At 37.0% G+C, this 16,706-nt stretch overlaps 1 protein-coding gene across 1 annotated transcript; it reads right to left on the bottom strand.

Annotated features, from left to right (window-relative positions):
* Positions 1-583: 583 nt before the first annotated feature.
* LOC137012644 (prenylcysteine oxidase-like) lies at positions 584-16,499 on the bottom strand. Its single transcript, XM_067376001.1, has 6 exons — positions 16,155-16,499; positions 15,857-16,063; positions 12,321-12,495; positions 9,581-9,792; positions 7,386-7,526; positions 584-1,857 (listed from the first exon to the last, which is right to left on the bottom strand). The coding sequence occupies exons 1-6, from the start codon at positions 16,246-16,248 to the stop codon at positions 1,196-1,198; spliced, it is 1,491 nt and encodes a 496-aa protein (XP_067232102.1). The 5' UTR covers positions 16,249-16,499; the 3' UTR covers positions 584-1,195.
* Between the last annotated feature and the right edge of the window lie 207 nt (positions 16,500-16,706).

Genomic DNA, 16,706 nt, shown 5'->3' with positions numbered 1-16,706 from the left:
TATCAATATGGGAAATTTTATCAAATGTTTGAGACGCAAAAACAAAAGAACAACAAAGAACTCCCCTATAAATGTTCAATCTGATAATAAATATTAACTCCATGTCACTATATATACAATATCTGGAAGATCACACAAACATACGTATACATTATGCATATATATATATATATATATATATATATATATATATATATATATATATATATATATATATATATATATATATATATATATATATATATATATATATATTATACAATACATACATACATATCTCAAATTTGTGTATGTGTGTATAGATAGACAGAATCGCAATTGTTTTATCTTAGAATTTCTGAATGATCATGTGACACTGAAGATTCAACTTTGCCATCACAGGAACGAATTATATTTTAAAACATAATATAAAAAGTTCTTTTAAATCGTAGTAACAATATTATTACAAAATATTACTGTTTTTGCTATATTTTTAAATAAACGCAGCCTTGTTAAACAGAAGAGACTTCTTTGAAAAACATTTTATGATTTAATAAAATCATAATATGAAAGCAATTAAAAGTCTAAATTTGTGTAGTTGAAAAGGACATAACATATTTTACCAGATATATAAATAAAATAATTACAAGACCAGTTATGCATGTACGAAACATAAAATCCTCATTCAGCAAAGGACATGAGATGATCATAAGCCATTATTTATTGAAATGAGAAAGTCAAGCTATCATAATAAATCATTTTAAAGATAAAGATAAATTCCTGCTAAGACTTTTCCTAGTCCAATGACATTACACATACATAGCATGTAAAACACAAAACTACAAGACCTCTTCAGCAAAAAAAAATACATAAATGTAGAATTACTTTCAAATCTCCCCACACAACGTGTTCACTTTATCACATCGGCTGATAAAAAGTGAGCTAGCAGAGGCTTGAAGTTGGTCAGTAATGTAGAAGACGTCCCACACATTACCGCCGCCTGATAAAGATCAAGCGTTCAGCCTGAGACCGCAATGCTGTTCATGTTCGCCAAACATTTGGCAAGCAAGCAGACATGCAACCGTTTTTGCATTTTGCATCAAAAAAGTCAAACTAAGACATAAGCCGTGTTGTGTGGAACCGAAACCAGACTGTTGTGTAAGTATAACACCTCTTTATTATATTCCATAGTGTCTTTAAAATGCCATACAGAATGTCACAATTCTGTCTTCACTTTGTGCATGAGGTCTTTCTGGTCAATCATTTCCAGTTGTCTATTCCAGCGGTGGTAGGCCAACAGAGCTATATTCTTAGCTGCCACCGAGCTCATTTCCATCGCGCTTCCAGCCCATTCGATTCCATTGAGGAAGTACAAGTTATCGTGCAGCACCACCTGAGGCAAACCCTGGGTGCTTCCATAATGAGGGTACGCCAACCAATCTGTGACCTGCACTGAGTAGTAGGACTTAAAAAGGGTCTTCAGCTCAGTCTTCTCCAGAGGTTTTGGGGAAAAGACCTTGTAAACTCCGGCCTCCTGTGGCTGTTTTCTGCGGAATCCGGAAGTTATGTTGACCGGACAGACGCTGGCAGCGCTGTTGAAGAAAAGTCCAGGAGTGTCTGTAGTAAGGATGCTTGAAAACGGAAATAGCTTTGGGTCGGGGAAGCCGAAGTAGGTGCAATTTAGGTAGCCGTGGATGATGGAGGCCACAGTTTGGTGGTAGGAGCCCGGCATTTCTGGGAGTTGTGGCTCAAAGCCCTGGAATGAGATTCCAGAGTTGACGTTTTGCTGGAGAGGTGTCGCAACTACTACAATGTCATAGAGCTCTGATGACTTCTCATTTTGAGTGTCGTAGGTGAGCTCATACTGGTGGTCATCTCCTGAGGGAAAACAGTTTAATTTATCATTCAATACAACCACCACATTTTGAAGGTGTGCTCACACTGGCAGTGTTGTTCAGTGACAAAGCAGCACAAAGTCTTTAACTCTTTCCCCAGGATCCGCTGATAGACGCCTGCTTTCAAAGACTCCCGTGTGTATATGTGTAAGCGCTCAGTGAAGAGCGTCAAAGATGTCTATTTACAACATGTTTTTGAAGTGATCACTGTAGCCACTGTATCTGGTGAGCGCGTGAACACAATGGCCAATCAGAGGTGTTTACGAACCTGCTCAACAGCGCTCAAAATGCTAGGGGGAAATGCTGGTATCATCACATTTTTAAAATTTCAGTATCAGTGACGGTACTTGTGACAACCCTAGTTTTGACATTTCATTCGATAACATTAGGTAGTTTTGATCTATATGCCGTTGAATGTTTGGTGATCACCTTAGCTTATATGTGCCAAAACAACTTCTATCCGCTCTTTCTGGTTTATGCAGATCATCTTCTTTGCTTGTTTTTGGATCCGGGGATGCTGTACTATTTCAGAAGATCCATAACAGCGCCCCTACCGCATACAAGTGAAAACACGGGTTGCAGGGAAAAAAGGTTCTTTATTGGCATCGATGGTTCCATAGGCCATGTTCACACAGCAACAGAATACAGTTGTCAGTCCTGTAATTTGAGTCCTTAATACGGTTACGTTAGGGCTGGGCGAAATGGCAAAAATGTAATCTTGATCATTTTTTCCCATATTGATCGATAACAATATATATTTCGATATATTAACTGTTAATGCTAAAAGAGTATCCCTACTATGATTGAAGCCACAAAAATGTGAGGGTTTATCAATTACATTTTAAAGTATAGTTAATTAACAAAAACAGATTACATATTTGGCCTTAAAAAAATAAGACAACTTACTAACTTAGTGTGTGACTTTTAATTATAAACAACCTCGAAATACACTAAAACATTTATATAGAGGCCATAAAGTTGACATTGTAATAATGAATCAACTTGAGTTCATTAGCAATTGCTTGGCATAAATCTGCGCTTTTCATTGATTGAGAATCACTTTGAAACAGTCTGAAGCGTTGCAGGAGCCTGTGGAAGTGTAGAATGTGCAACAGCGCCGCCTTGTGACATTGCAAAATGCAGCGCTCTTTGTGAAATATCCACCGCATCTCTGCAGCACACGTGGGAATGTCAGCAGTTCTGAGTAAACAGTTCTGACACACATAACGAGCAGGTACGAAACACATAGGGTGAGGGAAGATTTCCCACTAGTTAATCGATCGTGGATGGTTTCATTATCTTGGGCGGATACAAAAGTATGAGAGGATATAAATAATAAAAGCATAAATGTGTCTCCAAATATACTTGGGCGGCTGTTAATATACCTGGGCGGCCCGCCCAAGTAAAGTCTATGTGTGTGAAGCACTGTGATGGAATAGGTTGGTTGTGTTGCCATTCTTGGTTTTTACCATCCGCAACATATTTTAAGGCAGGAACACACCAAGCCGACAGTCGGCCATCTGACAGTTTTTGTTCGTCGGCCGACTAAGTTTTCTCAGTGTGTTCCGCACCATCAGCTGAAGTTTGTCCTTGACGGCTTTTTTTGGCCGATTCGAAATGTTGGCTCGTCGGTCTTTCGGCCATCTGTTCATTCTGATTGGCTGTTCAGATACTGTCACCTGCTGGTTCGGAAAGGCATTTCATCTCAGAACTGACATGCTACTTGGCCGTCGTAGCATTGGTTTGGTGTGTCAGGCCAACTTTGGACACAGACGCTACCGACGTGAGCCAACCACGCAGTCTGCTTTCGTTGCCACTAGTTCGTCAGCGTCGGCTTGGTGTGTTCCAGCCTTTACAAATCGTTTTAATCTGTGCCTGGTCGCTTTTCAATTAATCAAACCAATTCCATATAACTGAATTCGTGCTACCTTTTTTGTAGACAATTTCATCATTTTTGGATAATAACTTGAGGTTAGTTTCACTTTCGTCGCTGCTTCCAATCATTTTTTGTCATCCTTGTGTCTAGTTTGCTTTGCAAAGTGCCATAGGAAATTGACTTTGTTCATTGACGTGAATGTTAAAAGCTGCACGCTGATTGGCTGTTGCCGCCTATTTCTGCTGTATGAGTGGCTCTTATAGTAATCCATATTGAGTAAAAATGCCTAGAGCTTATCATCGTTATCGACAAAACATATTTTATAGTGATTCGATATAATATCGTTTATCGGCACAGCCCTAGGTTACATTCACATACATCACAGTTTTATTTACGGGAGTGACAACCGCATTCTATAACCGAACTCACATCAGTACATTTTCAGGACTCACAACAGCATTCTCAGAAAATTCACGCTGTGTGAACGGAACAGGACTGGACAACTAGTTGTCTGTCAGTTCATACAGTGTGAGAGAGACGCTATGCTAAGGAGTTTCATGTGTGGTTTCACTTTCAGTAACTTACAGCTAGGGAGATATGTGCTGTGTGTCATCTGCAGATTTTAAATCCATTAACTATTCTTCATCTTTGCGTGACTCAAATGCCGTGTCATGCGCGAGAATCTGCAAAAGAGGTGAGACGCGAGTGCAATGGTTAAATGTGTCCAGCTAGTGCTTGTTTACATTACATCTGCTGTCGGTTAATGAAGATTTGATGAATGAACTCGCGGCTGGACTCAAAAGTGACAAGACTCTTCAGTTTTATGGACATCACCATCTTTGATATTAGATTTGGTTACTGTCGCTATGGTTAATAGTAACAGAATACAGGCTTTACTCCTGTTGCACATTCATACAGACACTATTTGAGACGATACTGTAAGTTGCTGTGTGAACGGGACATTTCGAGACTTAGACCTATAAGTAACTGCGGTTGTCAATCCGCAGTTAAAAAAACTGACAGTGTGAACATGGACATAAAGAACCTTTAACATTTATAGAAGCTTTCCACTGGACAAAGATCTTTCAAGGTTCTTTAGATTATTAAAGGGTTAATTCACCCAAAAATGAAAATTCTGTCATTATTACTCACCCTCATGCCGTTCCACACCCGTAAGACCTTCATTAATCTTCGGAACACAAATTAAGATATTTTTGTTGAAATCCGATGACTCAGTGAGGCCTGCATAGCCAGCAATGACATTTCCTCTCTCAAGATCCATTAATGTACTAAAAACATATTTAAATCAGTTCATGTGAGTACAGTGGTTCAATATTAATATTATAAAGTGATAAGATTATTTTTGGTGCACCAAACAAAAACCAAAATAATGACTTATATAGTGAAGGCCAATTTCAAAACACTGCTTCAGGATGCTTCGGAGCATAATGAATCAGCATGTTGAATCAGCTGTTCGAAGCGCCAAAGTCACGTGATTTCAGCAGTTTGGTGGTTTGACACGCGATCTGAATCATGATTCGATACGCTGATTCATAACACTCCAAAGCTTCCTGAAGCAGTGTTTTGAAATCAGCCATCACTAAATAAGTCGTTATTTTGTTTTTTTGGTACACCAAAAATATTCTCGTCGCATTATAATATTAATATTGAACCACTGTACTCACATGAACTGATTTAAATATGTTTTTAGTACATTAATGGATCTTGAGAGAGGAAATGTCATTGCTGGCTATGCAGGCCTCACTGAGTTATCGGATGTCAACAAAAATATCTTAATTTGTGTTCTGGAGATGAACGAAGGTCTTACGGGTGTGGAACGGCATGAGGGTGAGTAATAAATCACAGAATTTTCATTTTTGTGTGAACTAACCCTTTAAGATGTTTTTCACACTAAGAAAGTGCACCTATTATGTAAAATTCACTTTTACATGATGTTTGGACATAAATGTGTGTTGGCAGTGTGTGTACACAACCACCCTATAATGATAAAAATCCACCTACTCCTTTTTAATGCCCATAAATCATAAGCAGAGTCTCAGAACAAGCCGTTCACAGATTCTGGGCAAACTGAAGTCACTTTGCACAGGCCCTGCCCACGACTGCTGATATACTTTGCCGTACTGGCACGGACCCCGCCCTGAGCAAGTTGTACACAGTCCACCATTTTCCACCGTTTTGTTGATGGATGTAGGAGTGAACATAACAGTTTTTATTAACTCCTGACATCTGAACCGATGAAGACGCAGTGGATTAGTTTTATTTTGGTTAATGCCTTTTATGCCTTTTCACCCCCTGAAAAGGCATAAGGGTTGTATATATTTGTTTACTGTAAGTTGTAACTTGTGTTTTTGTGTAATTCGCTGATGATAATGAAAGGGAGAGAGAGTGTTTATGGATTAGACTTTAATGTGCACTTCTTGTACTGTGTTTTATTCAGCTCTTACAGTGATTTTCTGAAGCAAAATGAACACTTTATCTTTTGTGTGATGTACAAAAAAACTTCATAAAACTCAACAGTAAGTTTTGGCCATCATTCGGACGGGGCGCAGTACAACAGGCTTGTACTACTAGAGGATAAATGCAAGATGACAACATAAGTTATAACTTTACTTATAACTCCAACAATTTCTTCTATTCTGTGCTGTTTCCTATGCTGTTTATGTTGTAGAGACTGAGTTATATGTCAGAACGCCAGCTCAGTATTGTTACAGCCACACAAGTTAATTTGTGTGTATAATAGTGCGTTATGTGTGTGCATCTCTGCATGTGTGCAAGTAAGTATATTTGAGCGGGTGTCTGTTTTGTACTCTTGTGTAACCTCTTCCTTGCTTTTTGTTTTTTACTGCATTGTGGCTGAATTATTGATTTAATTTGACACATTTGCAAAAACTTGCTCTGTGCTATAGTCGCACTAGTTCATATATATGTATGTGTGTGAGTGTGTGAGTGTGTGTGTGTGTGTGGGGGGGGGGGGGGGATGTGAATGTGTCTATTTTGCACTTTGAAAATTTTAGAGTGTCACCCTCTCATTGCTTCGCACTTTTTATGCACAGTGGCTGATTTGTAGTTTGTACCACGAAAAAATCTCTGAGTTTTCATATTTTTTCGAATTTCCCATTCATTTCCTGCTGTATGTCAATAATTTTTGACCACGAAGTGTGACTATTTTTTTCCGACCCTTTAACTAAATCATGTCCATGCTTTTGTTGTGTGTTCACATAGCTAATGCGACAAAAGTCATTTCATTCCAATGAAGCAAAACAAATTTGACAGAAGAGGACCAGATCAGAGGCTATGTTCTTTCTTTTGATATATTGACTGATTACATATTCATACAACAAAATATTCTAGGGCCTGAGAGTTTTGAAAATATGTTCAAAAACAACTTAATTTTATTTATTTTTGGACATTCTTATTTGTCAGTGACCCAAAAATGGCAGAGACCACTGGGATAAAGTGACCCGCTGTGGCCACTATCAATGTGGGAGAAGATGTGTCAGATAATGAAGTCAACTAGAATTTCCTACTAGCCAAGAACAGTATTTTTGGCCGTCAGTATGAACACACCTTTAAAGTTTTTTTTTTTTTTTTAAATTGACGGTTATGTGGAATACCTGTTGATCGGAGGCTAATGGTTGTAACTGGACTCTGGATGAGATTAGCTTTTGCTAGTTTAAGCAGTCCCGAGCAAACCAGTTTGTTTCCTCCTTCCACAGCCCAGAGATTGGCCTGTGCACCAGCTAGAGACACAGCACCTGTCACAGAGAAGAGACCCATCAGGACAGACATGAAACCAGGTGGCGAGAAGATGACTAACACGACCTAATGATTTTATGACCAACATAGTGTTATACTATATGTTTTGTTCCATTCAGAACTTTCTCTTCTCTCTTAGCCTCATTTGATATTAAAAGTGCCAAATCATGAAAACTTTGATGTAAAACAGTTTGATATACAATATAAACTCTCAGAACTTTGTCCAAAAACCATGGCTTTAAACAGACCAACATCAGTTTAACTTTTTAACATTGTTTAAAGATTCACACAAATGGTTTATATAAAACCATTGTATAAAAATATACACTACGGTTCAAAAGTTTGGAGATGAATGTTTTTAAAATAAGTCCCTCATGTTTACCAAGGCTGCATTTATTTGATAAAAATACAGTAAAACAGAAATACTGTAAAATATGATTACAATTTAAAATAAGTGTTTTGTATTTAACTACATTTTAAAATGTAATTTATTCAGCAGCATCATTACTCCAGTCTTCGGTGTCACATGATCCTTGAGAAATCATTCTAATATGATTTTCTGCTCAAGAAACATTTCTTATTATTATTATCGGTGTTAAATTAACAGTTGCTTAATAATAGCTTACATTTTTTGTGGAAACCAAAATACATTTTTTTCATGATTCTTTGGTGAATAGAAAGTTTATTTGAAATAAAAAAAACTTTTGTAACATTGTAACATCATAAATGTCTTTAAATAAATTTAATTTAATGCTTTAAAAAGTATCACCCCCCATTTATTGTATTTTTAATAGATTTTTAGATAATTGATAATTTAGATAATTGATGCTTATGCTTACATTACATTATATTATACATATTATATAATATTCTGTGCTTCCCACAGGTTTGAAAAATCCTATTACCCACGGCACAAAAATGGTCTACTATGTGTGACAAACAAATAATGTGTGATTTTTAACAGTATTTTTATTTATTGAAATTAATTTTAATTACATAGCATATTACATTTAATTACATACTAATATTATGCATTATTATGCATTGTAAATTATGCAAAATTACAGCATTTAAATGGTTCTCCTTTTCCTATGTTCTCCTTGCTGTCATATAGTGTCTCTCTCAGTGAATGGGACACAGATTTTACTAGTAAAATTTATAAAATGAATAATATATGTGTCAAATAATGTTCTTTGTCTTTTCTTCCTGTGGGGGAGACTACAATAATTTACTATGAATTAAATGGAAATCAAATTAAATACAATTTATCGTGTAACCAAAATACCAATAATGCCCAAAAGAAAAAGAAAAAACTTAGCGTGTGACTTTTAATTATAAACAAGCTCGAAATACACAGGTACTCTTATTTTGAAATGTCTGTACTATTGCAGGCTGATGCTTCAGATTCTTACAATCGTCTAAAACATTTTATATTAAGGCCAAAAAGTAGACATTGTAATAATTCATCAACTTAAGTTCATTAGCAATCGCGTGGCATAAATCTGCACTTTTCATTGATTGAGAATCACTTTGAAGCAGACTGAAGCGCTGTTGCGCGAGCTTGTAGAACGTGCAACAGCGCCGCCTAGTGACTTTGCAAAATGCAGCGCCTGTGGGAATGTTAGCGGGAGTAAACAGTTCTGACACACACATAACGAGCAGGTATGAAACGACTAGTTTAGCGATCACGGATGGATAAAATTATAAGAGGATAAAAATAATAAAAGCAAAAATGTGTCTCTAAATATATAATAACGGCTCCACGTATAATAACGGCCGCCCAAGTAAAGTCTATGTGTGGGAAGCACTGATTTTTACTATACTACATGATGATAAAAAATTCTTATATCTCTTTAATATTTTTATATTTCATATTTTTATACACTATATAGCTTTAAACACTTCATGCCTTCAAATATGAAAATTATGTGATAATTCATCACTTTTAGAATTAAAAGAAAGCAAAAAAGAAGATTAGAATTCTTATAAGTGTATAAAATATGAGAAGCTAAATGTATAATTCTAACACCTATAAAGAAAATGATGTGCGTACCAACAAATGCAGGGATGCTGATGTTCTGGCCGTAGTTGACCCTCATGATCGGGGCTATGACTTCATCAATGAAGCGCTGGGAGACGCCCAATTCTAACAGAGATTCGGAAAGAGAGCGGCGGGTCATGTTGATGAATCCTGAACCCCCGAGAGAATGCAGCAGCTCTTCTACTGAACTGAAGGCATAGCCATGGGCCTGATATTTATAGATTCTGACAGAAAAGGAGAGCAAAATGAGTCAAAGCAAAAGAGAGGAAAGAGATGATGATGATGAGACAGTTCATTTGTTAAATTAAAAATAAATACAAAAGCTTGAGTTACTCAGCTCAGACTTCAAACTGCAGATTTCAAGGTTCCCCAACACTAAAGTTTAATCATCTTATGTCTTTATGTTTTTCAATAACAGAGAATGCACCAGTTGGATCATTTCCCAAGAAGTGGTTTGACAAGTGCCTCTTTCTTTCAAGTTTTTTCAGTATTACCCACTGATGGTAGATGCTGCAGCAGGACATAATCAAAATACTTTTTTTAAAGTGCCCCTATTATGCTTTTTCAATTATTACCTTTCATGCAGTGTGTAATATAGCCGTTTGTGAATGTAAAAGGTCTGTAAAGTTTTTTTTAAAGATCAAAGTGAATGATAACGACTGATCCTGGAATGTGCCTAATTTCAGTGCTTGAAGTGGAAAAATAAAAGTGCCGGTACTCCCGATGCTCGGTTCAAAACCTGTTACTGGAGAAGGGAGGGTTCAGCAGGCTTCCATACGTGCAAGATGTCGGAAGTGCTTGTAGGCAAGGAAAACTGGCTGTACACTGAAGGTAAAAATAGAGAAGTGCAAGTACTGCTGTAAAATGCCGCCTCCACAGAAGAAATCATCGCCTACTTCATCATTGCAACGTTAGCCCCGCCCACTGGCGTGTTAGTGAGATGAGGAGGAGAGAAGAGCGATACAGGACTAAAATAACATTACCCTTCAAAGGATCCTAATGCTAGGAATATGGTTAATTATTTTCAACACTGTGAATGTCTCAGTTGAGCTTTATTTATTTGTATTCAGTATTTTACTGTGGATTCTTTGGATAAATAAATATGGCTGTTTTCAAGGCTTTTCCAGGACTTGAATTTCAAAAAGTCAAATTCAATTACTTCAAGCACTTTAAGCACCTTGTATGAACCCTGTTTAAAATAACATAATGGGGCAGTTTAAAATGAAGCATCCTTATGTCGCATATACATATATAATGTAAGGGGAGGGGACCTTCTCATTCTGTAACAGGCATGGATTGAAATTTTACGGTGCCCAGTCGCTGTGTTCAGAACAGGAGACAGACACTGTGTTAAGCCAATGGAGTATTTTTGCCATAATGACATCAAAATATTTTAGTAGAATTGTCTCTTCCACTGACCAGTTCGTAAGATGTGAGACTTAAGCATACGCACGTTAATAAGACATAAAATGTAAGTAAAAATTTGCTTCACAGCACTGCACGTGCACAAGATATTTATGAAAATAGAGTGCATTAGTGGCCGCCCACTTTTTCAGCGACGTTAGTTCCAAAAGTATTTTTTCCTTTAATTCCATAAGCCTTTGTTATAACGGTGCCCTAGAACTAGTTTTTACAAGATGTAATATAAGTCTAAGTTGTCCCCTGAATGTGTCTGTGAAGTTTCAGCTCAAAACACCCCATAGATTTTTTTTTATGCATTTTTTTAACTGCCTATTTTGGGGCATCATTAACTATGCACCGATTCAGGCTTCGGCCCCTTTAAATCGTGCGCTCCCTGCCCCCACAGCTTGAACAAAGTTCACACAGCTAATATAACCCTCAAATGGATCTTTACAAGATGTTCATCATGCATACTGCATGCATGCGTCGGATCATGTGAGTATAGTATTTATTTGGATGTTTACGTTTGATTCTGAATGAGTTTGATAGTGCTCTGTGGCTAACGGCTAATGCTACACTGTTGGAGAGATTTATAAAGAATGAAGTTGTGTTTATGAATTATACAGACTGCAAGTGTTTAAAAATGAAAATAGCGCCCTCTCTCTTGACTCCGAGAATACAGTAAGAAATGAAGGTAACTTTAACCACATTTAACAGTACATTAGCAACATGTTAACAAAACATTTAGAAAGACAATTTACAAATATCACTAAAAATATCATGATATCATGGATCATGTCAGTTATTATTGCTCCATCTGCCATTTTTCGCTATTGTCCTTGCTTGATTACCTAGTCTGATGATTCAGCTGTGCACAGATCCAGACGTTAATACTGGTTGCCCTTGTCTAATGCCTCGATCATGGGCTGGCATATCCAAATATTGGGGGCGTACACCCCGACAGTTACGTAACAGTCGGTGTTATGTTGAGATTCGCCTGTTCTTCGAGGGTCTTTTAAACAAATGAGATTTACACAAGAAGGAGGAAACAATGGAGTTTGAGACTCACTGTATGTCATTTCCATGTACTGAACTCTTGTTATTCAACTATGCCAAGGTAAATTCAATTTTTGATTCTAGGGCACCTATAAGCCATAAACCAAGTCAACCAACTATGAGATGAATCACAACAAATTTTTTGGATCAGAAGTATCTGAAAATTAGACAAAAATACAAAGGTGTGCTTAATTGTGTGCTTAATTATAAACGTATATAATTTAAAAGATTATAAAGTGTCTGAACATGAATTGATGTCTGAACTTGTTTTAATGTACTACACCCTTTCCCTCACCTCATAAACTTCTCCATGATCTCCTCCACCCACATCTGCAGGCGGATGAAGCTGATCCCATAGCGCCACCACAAGCGAAACAAATCCAGCAGGTACCAATCAGTCTCCTCCAGAATGAACTCCTCTCCATTGAACACTGCTGTTTTCCCAGCCACACTCTTACGATACTTCAGCCCTGCGGACGGGTTACATGAGATGAGCAAAAAGCATTGAAGAGCACAGGTTCATACTTTATAAAATGCATCTTGAACTGTACTTACATTTTAAAAGAATTTGTAAAGTGCAGTGTACTTATTGTTCATGTTGTATTGCAAAACACTTGTGATGCTATTGAGGTGGGATACAGGTTAGGGACGGGTCTCGTGGTATGGGTAGGTTTAGGGTTAGTTCAACCAAAAATAAACATTCTGTCATTAATTACTCACCCTCATGTCGTTCCAAACCTGTAAGACCTTCATTTATCTTCAGAATACAAATGAAGATCTTTTTAATGAAATCTGAGAGCTTTCTGTCCCTCCATTGACAACTATGGAACTGACACTTTCAAGCCCCAGAAAGGTAGTTAAGACATCATTAAAGTCATCTATGAGACTACGGTTGTTTAACCTCAAGTAAGCGACATGAGGGCTTTGTTTATTTACAAAATATTAGTCTCCAACGCGTGTTCACGAATGAAACATGATGCATGTGTGTTGTGTTGACGCGATAGCAGACATTACATATACGCATGTTGGAGACTAATATTTTGTTTATTATCCTGTTCATCAGGATTCCTTGATGAATAGAAAGTTCAAAAGAACAGCATTTATCTGAAATACAAAGCTTCTGTAGCATTATACACTACAGTTCAAAAGTTTGGGGTCAGTAAGAATGTTTATTTGTATTTTTTTTTTAAAGAAATTAAAGAAATGTATACTTTTATTCAGCAAGGATGCATTAAATCAATCAAAAGTGGCAGTTAAGACATTTATAATGTTACAAAAGATTAGATTTCAGATAAACACTGTTCTTTTGAACTTTCTATTCATCAAATAATCCTGAAAAAAAATATTGTACACAAATATTTTGTACAATTGTACACATGAAATGTTTCTTGAGCAGCAGATCAGCATATCAGAATGATTTCTGAAGGATCATGTGACACTGAAGACTGGAGTAATGATGCTGAAAATTCAGCTTTGCCATCACAGGAATAAATTACTTTGTAAAATATATTTAAATAGAAAACAGTTATTTTAAATTGTAATAATATTTCACAATATTACTGTTTTTACTGTATTTTTAGTTAAATAAATGTAGCCTTGGTGAGCAGACGAAACTTCTTTTAAAAACATTAAAAATCTTAGTGGTTCCAAACTTTTGGACTGTACTGTATATATTTTTTTATTCTTTCATGATTTTATAACAACATATCAACAAATTATGTGTAGAAGTCGTTGCTTTGTTATGAGAAAGAATGTCCGGAAAATTAATTTCATTGATGTCATTCGGAGTAACCAATATAAAGGCACCATTTTGGATCAAGTCATGCTGTCAATATCATGTGACATCATTCAGAGGCCACCATAAAACATGGAAAATTTTGTAATATTTAAAAAAAATGACTAGTACTAAATATAAAATGTTTGATCGTACTTTTGCTAACTAGCTAGTAAGCTAATTAGCTAGCTATCTAGATATAAACCTTTTAGTATTGTTTGAAAATATCATCATTCGGTATAACCAAAAGTGTCATTCTGTAAAACTGAAATTATGGTTAAACCGAATTACTTTTTTGCTGACAAATTTTGTCCATCTAGTAAAAAAATGACAAAAGCAGTGTTAACTGATTATACAAACCACATAATCTCATTATTAACACTTAAAGGCCCACTGAAGAGGAAGAGGAAACAGGAAGACAGGGTGATATATCGAACAGCCCCGCCCCTTTTTTTAAATAGCCAATAGCATTTTGTTTATGTTACAGCTCAGCCAGAGCTGTTTAACTCTGTAAAACTTCAGTTTCCTTCTAATCTCTAACCGTTTCTCCTAATAATGTCCTTTATATAGCTTATATACAGCATTCTGTGCAGAATTTAAATGGCTCCGATACCTTTTGTGGTCTGAACCGACTCGCGGATATGATCCACTCTGTGCTCTCGTGTCTCTGGACCGGAGCAGACTGTGTTCGCAGTGCAGCAGTTCATGTGACACTAACGCGAAAACAGACTTCATTTGCATCAAAGGAAAGCATATTTACACCGTCTGACTCGCTCCCTATTCTCTATATAGTGCACTATGTGCCATTCACCATGTAGAAACTAGTAAATGTGTGAACAAATGAATGATTTCAGCTGAGGCTTCAGCGTCTGTAAGAGTGTACGAGGGGGCGGGACTTTAGATTCTAGAGAGCATTTGATTGGACAGAAGATTTGACGAGAAACTGAAGTGCGATGTGATGTCATAAAAATCCATGATCCATTTTAGCGGAAGTGAGAGACTGTAAGTTTTGAATGCTTATATCTCCTAAATGCGAATTTTGTCATTGTTTTGGAACACACCAGCTTATTCATCAATGTCTCGCACACAATAAGTGCATTATCTCAAAAGAAAATGTCATATAATATCCTATAAAGTGGGACTGAAAACAGTATTAAAGGGTTAGTTTACCCAAAAATAATCATTTATTACGCACCCTCATGCCGTTCCACACCCGTAAGACCTTCGTTAATCTTTGGAACACAAATAAAGATATTTTTGTTGAAATCTGATGGCTCTCTGAGGCCTTCATAGCCAGCAATGACATTTCCTCTCTCAGGATCCATTATTGTGCTAAAAACATATTTAAATCAGTTCATGTGAGTACAGTGGTTCAATATTAATATTATAAAGCGACGAGAATATTTTTGATGCGCCAAAAAAACAAAATAATGACTTATTTAGTGATGGGCGATTTCAAAACACTGCTTCAGGAAGCTTCGGAGCGTTATGAATCAGTGTGTCGAATCAGCGGTTCGGAGCACCAAAGTCACGTGATTTCAGCAGATTGGCGGTTTGACACGCGATCCGAATCATGAATCGACACAAACGATTCATAACGCTCCGAAGCTTCCTGAAGCAGTGTTTTGAAATCAGTCATCACTAAATAAGTCGTTATTTTGTTTTGTTTTTTGGCGCATCAAAAATATTCTCGTCGCATTATAATATTAATATTGAACCACTGTACTCACATGAACCGATTTAAATATGTTTTTAGTACATTAATGGATCTTGAGAGAGGAAATGGCATTGCTGGCCTCACTGAGCCATCGGATTTCAACAAAAATATCTTTATTTGTGTTCTGAAGATGAACGAAGGTCTTACGGGTGTGGAACGGCATGAGGGTGAGTAATAAATGACATTATTTTAATTTTTGGGTGAACTAACCCTTTAACTCTAGGTATGAGCAACTTAAGTGTAGTGTTTTACATTTCTCAGGACTAATTCAGTCACTAACTACTAAATTCTACATCATTTTAGCAATATGAATTCTTGTAGCAATATGACTACAACTAACCCAGCTGCTGGACAAAGTCTTGCATGTGCAGGTTGAGGGAATGAATGATGGATCCACCGGACTCGTAGTCTTGGTGGTTCACGGTAACAGTCGCCAGACGACCACCGACTGACCCTTTCTCAAAAACATCAATTCTCACTTCCGGCCCGAAGTGTTGCCTAAGGAAATGAGCTGTAGCGGTTCCTCCGATTCCAGCTCCAACAACAGCTGCAAACACAACACGAGTGATCTGACTGCATTACAAGATGCTTCTTTACAATCCCTGCTATACAAGTCATATCATGAAGTTTTGGCCTACCTATTTTAGAAGGCGGGGCACCATCGAGTTTTGCAAAATCCGAATCCGCCAATATATGCACAAGAGAAAGCAGGACAATCAGATACTGATTCATGTTTGTTCCTATCAGCCGACACTCCTTCAATGAACAGAGGATGCACGTGCATTCAAGCTAAATGAATGCACGAGCCTTTATGCATTTCTTCTCAGCTCTTGCCGATTGTAAGAGAGAGAGATAATAAATAAAAAAGGGATAAATATATCATAAATATCTGATTATTTTGATGAATGTCGCTTCTGCAGAACAGTAAAAGCTACACGTAACGTTATTCATATTTGCTCGCTGTCTGCTACTGTCCGGCAACAAGAGCGCGTGATCTTTCATGCGCACGCTTCTGACCAATCAGAGCAAGAGAGACTCTCTTCTGACCAATCAGAGCGATATAAATATCTGAACCATCTGAGTAGGAGAAACCTTCTTTCTTCCGGGATGCACTGAAGCCTAGTGATGAAACGGTTTTATTATTATTTAGATAGTTTTTATTGAAAGTTAAAAGGCGCCAGAAGCGATTT

Source organism: Chanodichthys erythropterus, chromosome 22, assembly GCF_024489055.1.
Source record: "Chanodichthys erythropterus isolate Z2021 chromosome 22, ASM2448905v1, whole genome shotgun sequence".
NCBI classification, from domain to species: Eukaryota; Metazoa; Chordata; class Actinopteri; order Cypriniformes; family Xenocyprididae; genus Chanodichthys; species Chanodichthys erythropterus.
The sequence above is the reverse complement of the archived record's forward strand: the minus strand, read 5'-3'. Positions and strand labels throughout refer to the sequence as shown.

What these genes read in the sequence shown, in the direction of transcription:
- LOC137012644 (XM_067376001.1), bottom strand. Translation starts at nt 16,248, where the DNA reads ATGAATCAGTATCTGATTGTCCTGCTTTCTCTTGTGCATATATTGGCG. An exon ending in AGACTTTGTCCAGCAGCTGG is followed by an intron (nt 12,496 to 15,856) that starts GTTAGTTGTAGT and finishes ACCCGTCCGCAG; the next exon opens with GGCTGAAGTATCGTAAGAGT. An exon ending in CATTAGCCTCCGATCAACAG is followed by an intron (nt 1,858 to 7,385) that starts GTATTCCACATA and finishes GTTTTCCCTCAG; the next exon opens with GAGATGACCACCAGTATGAG.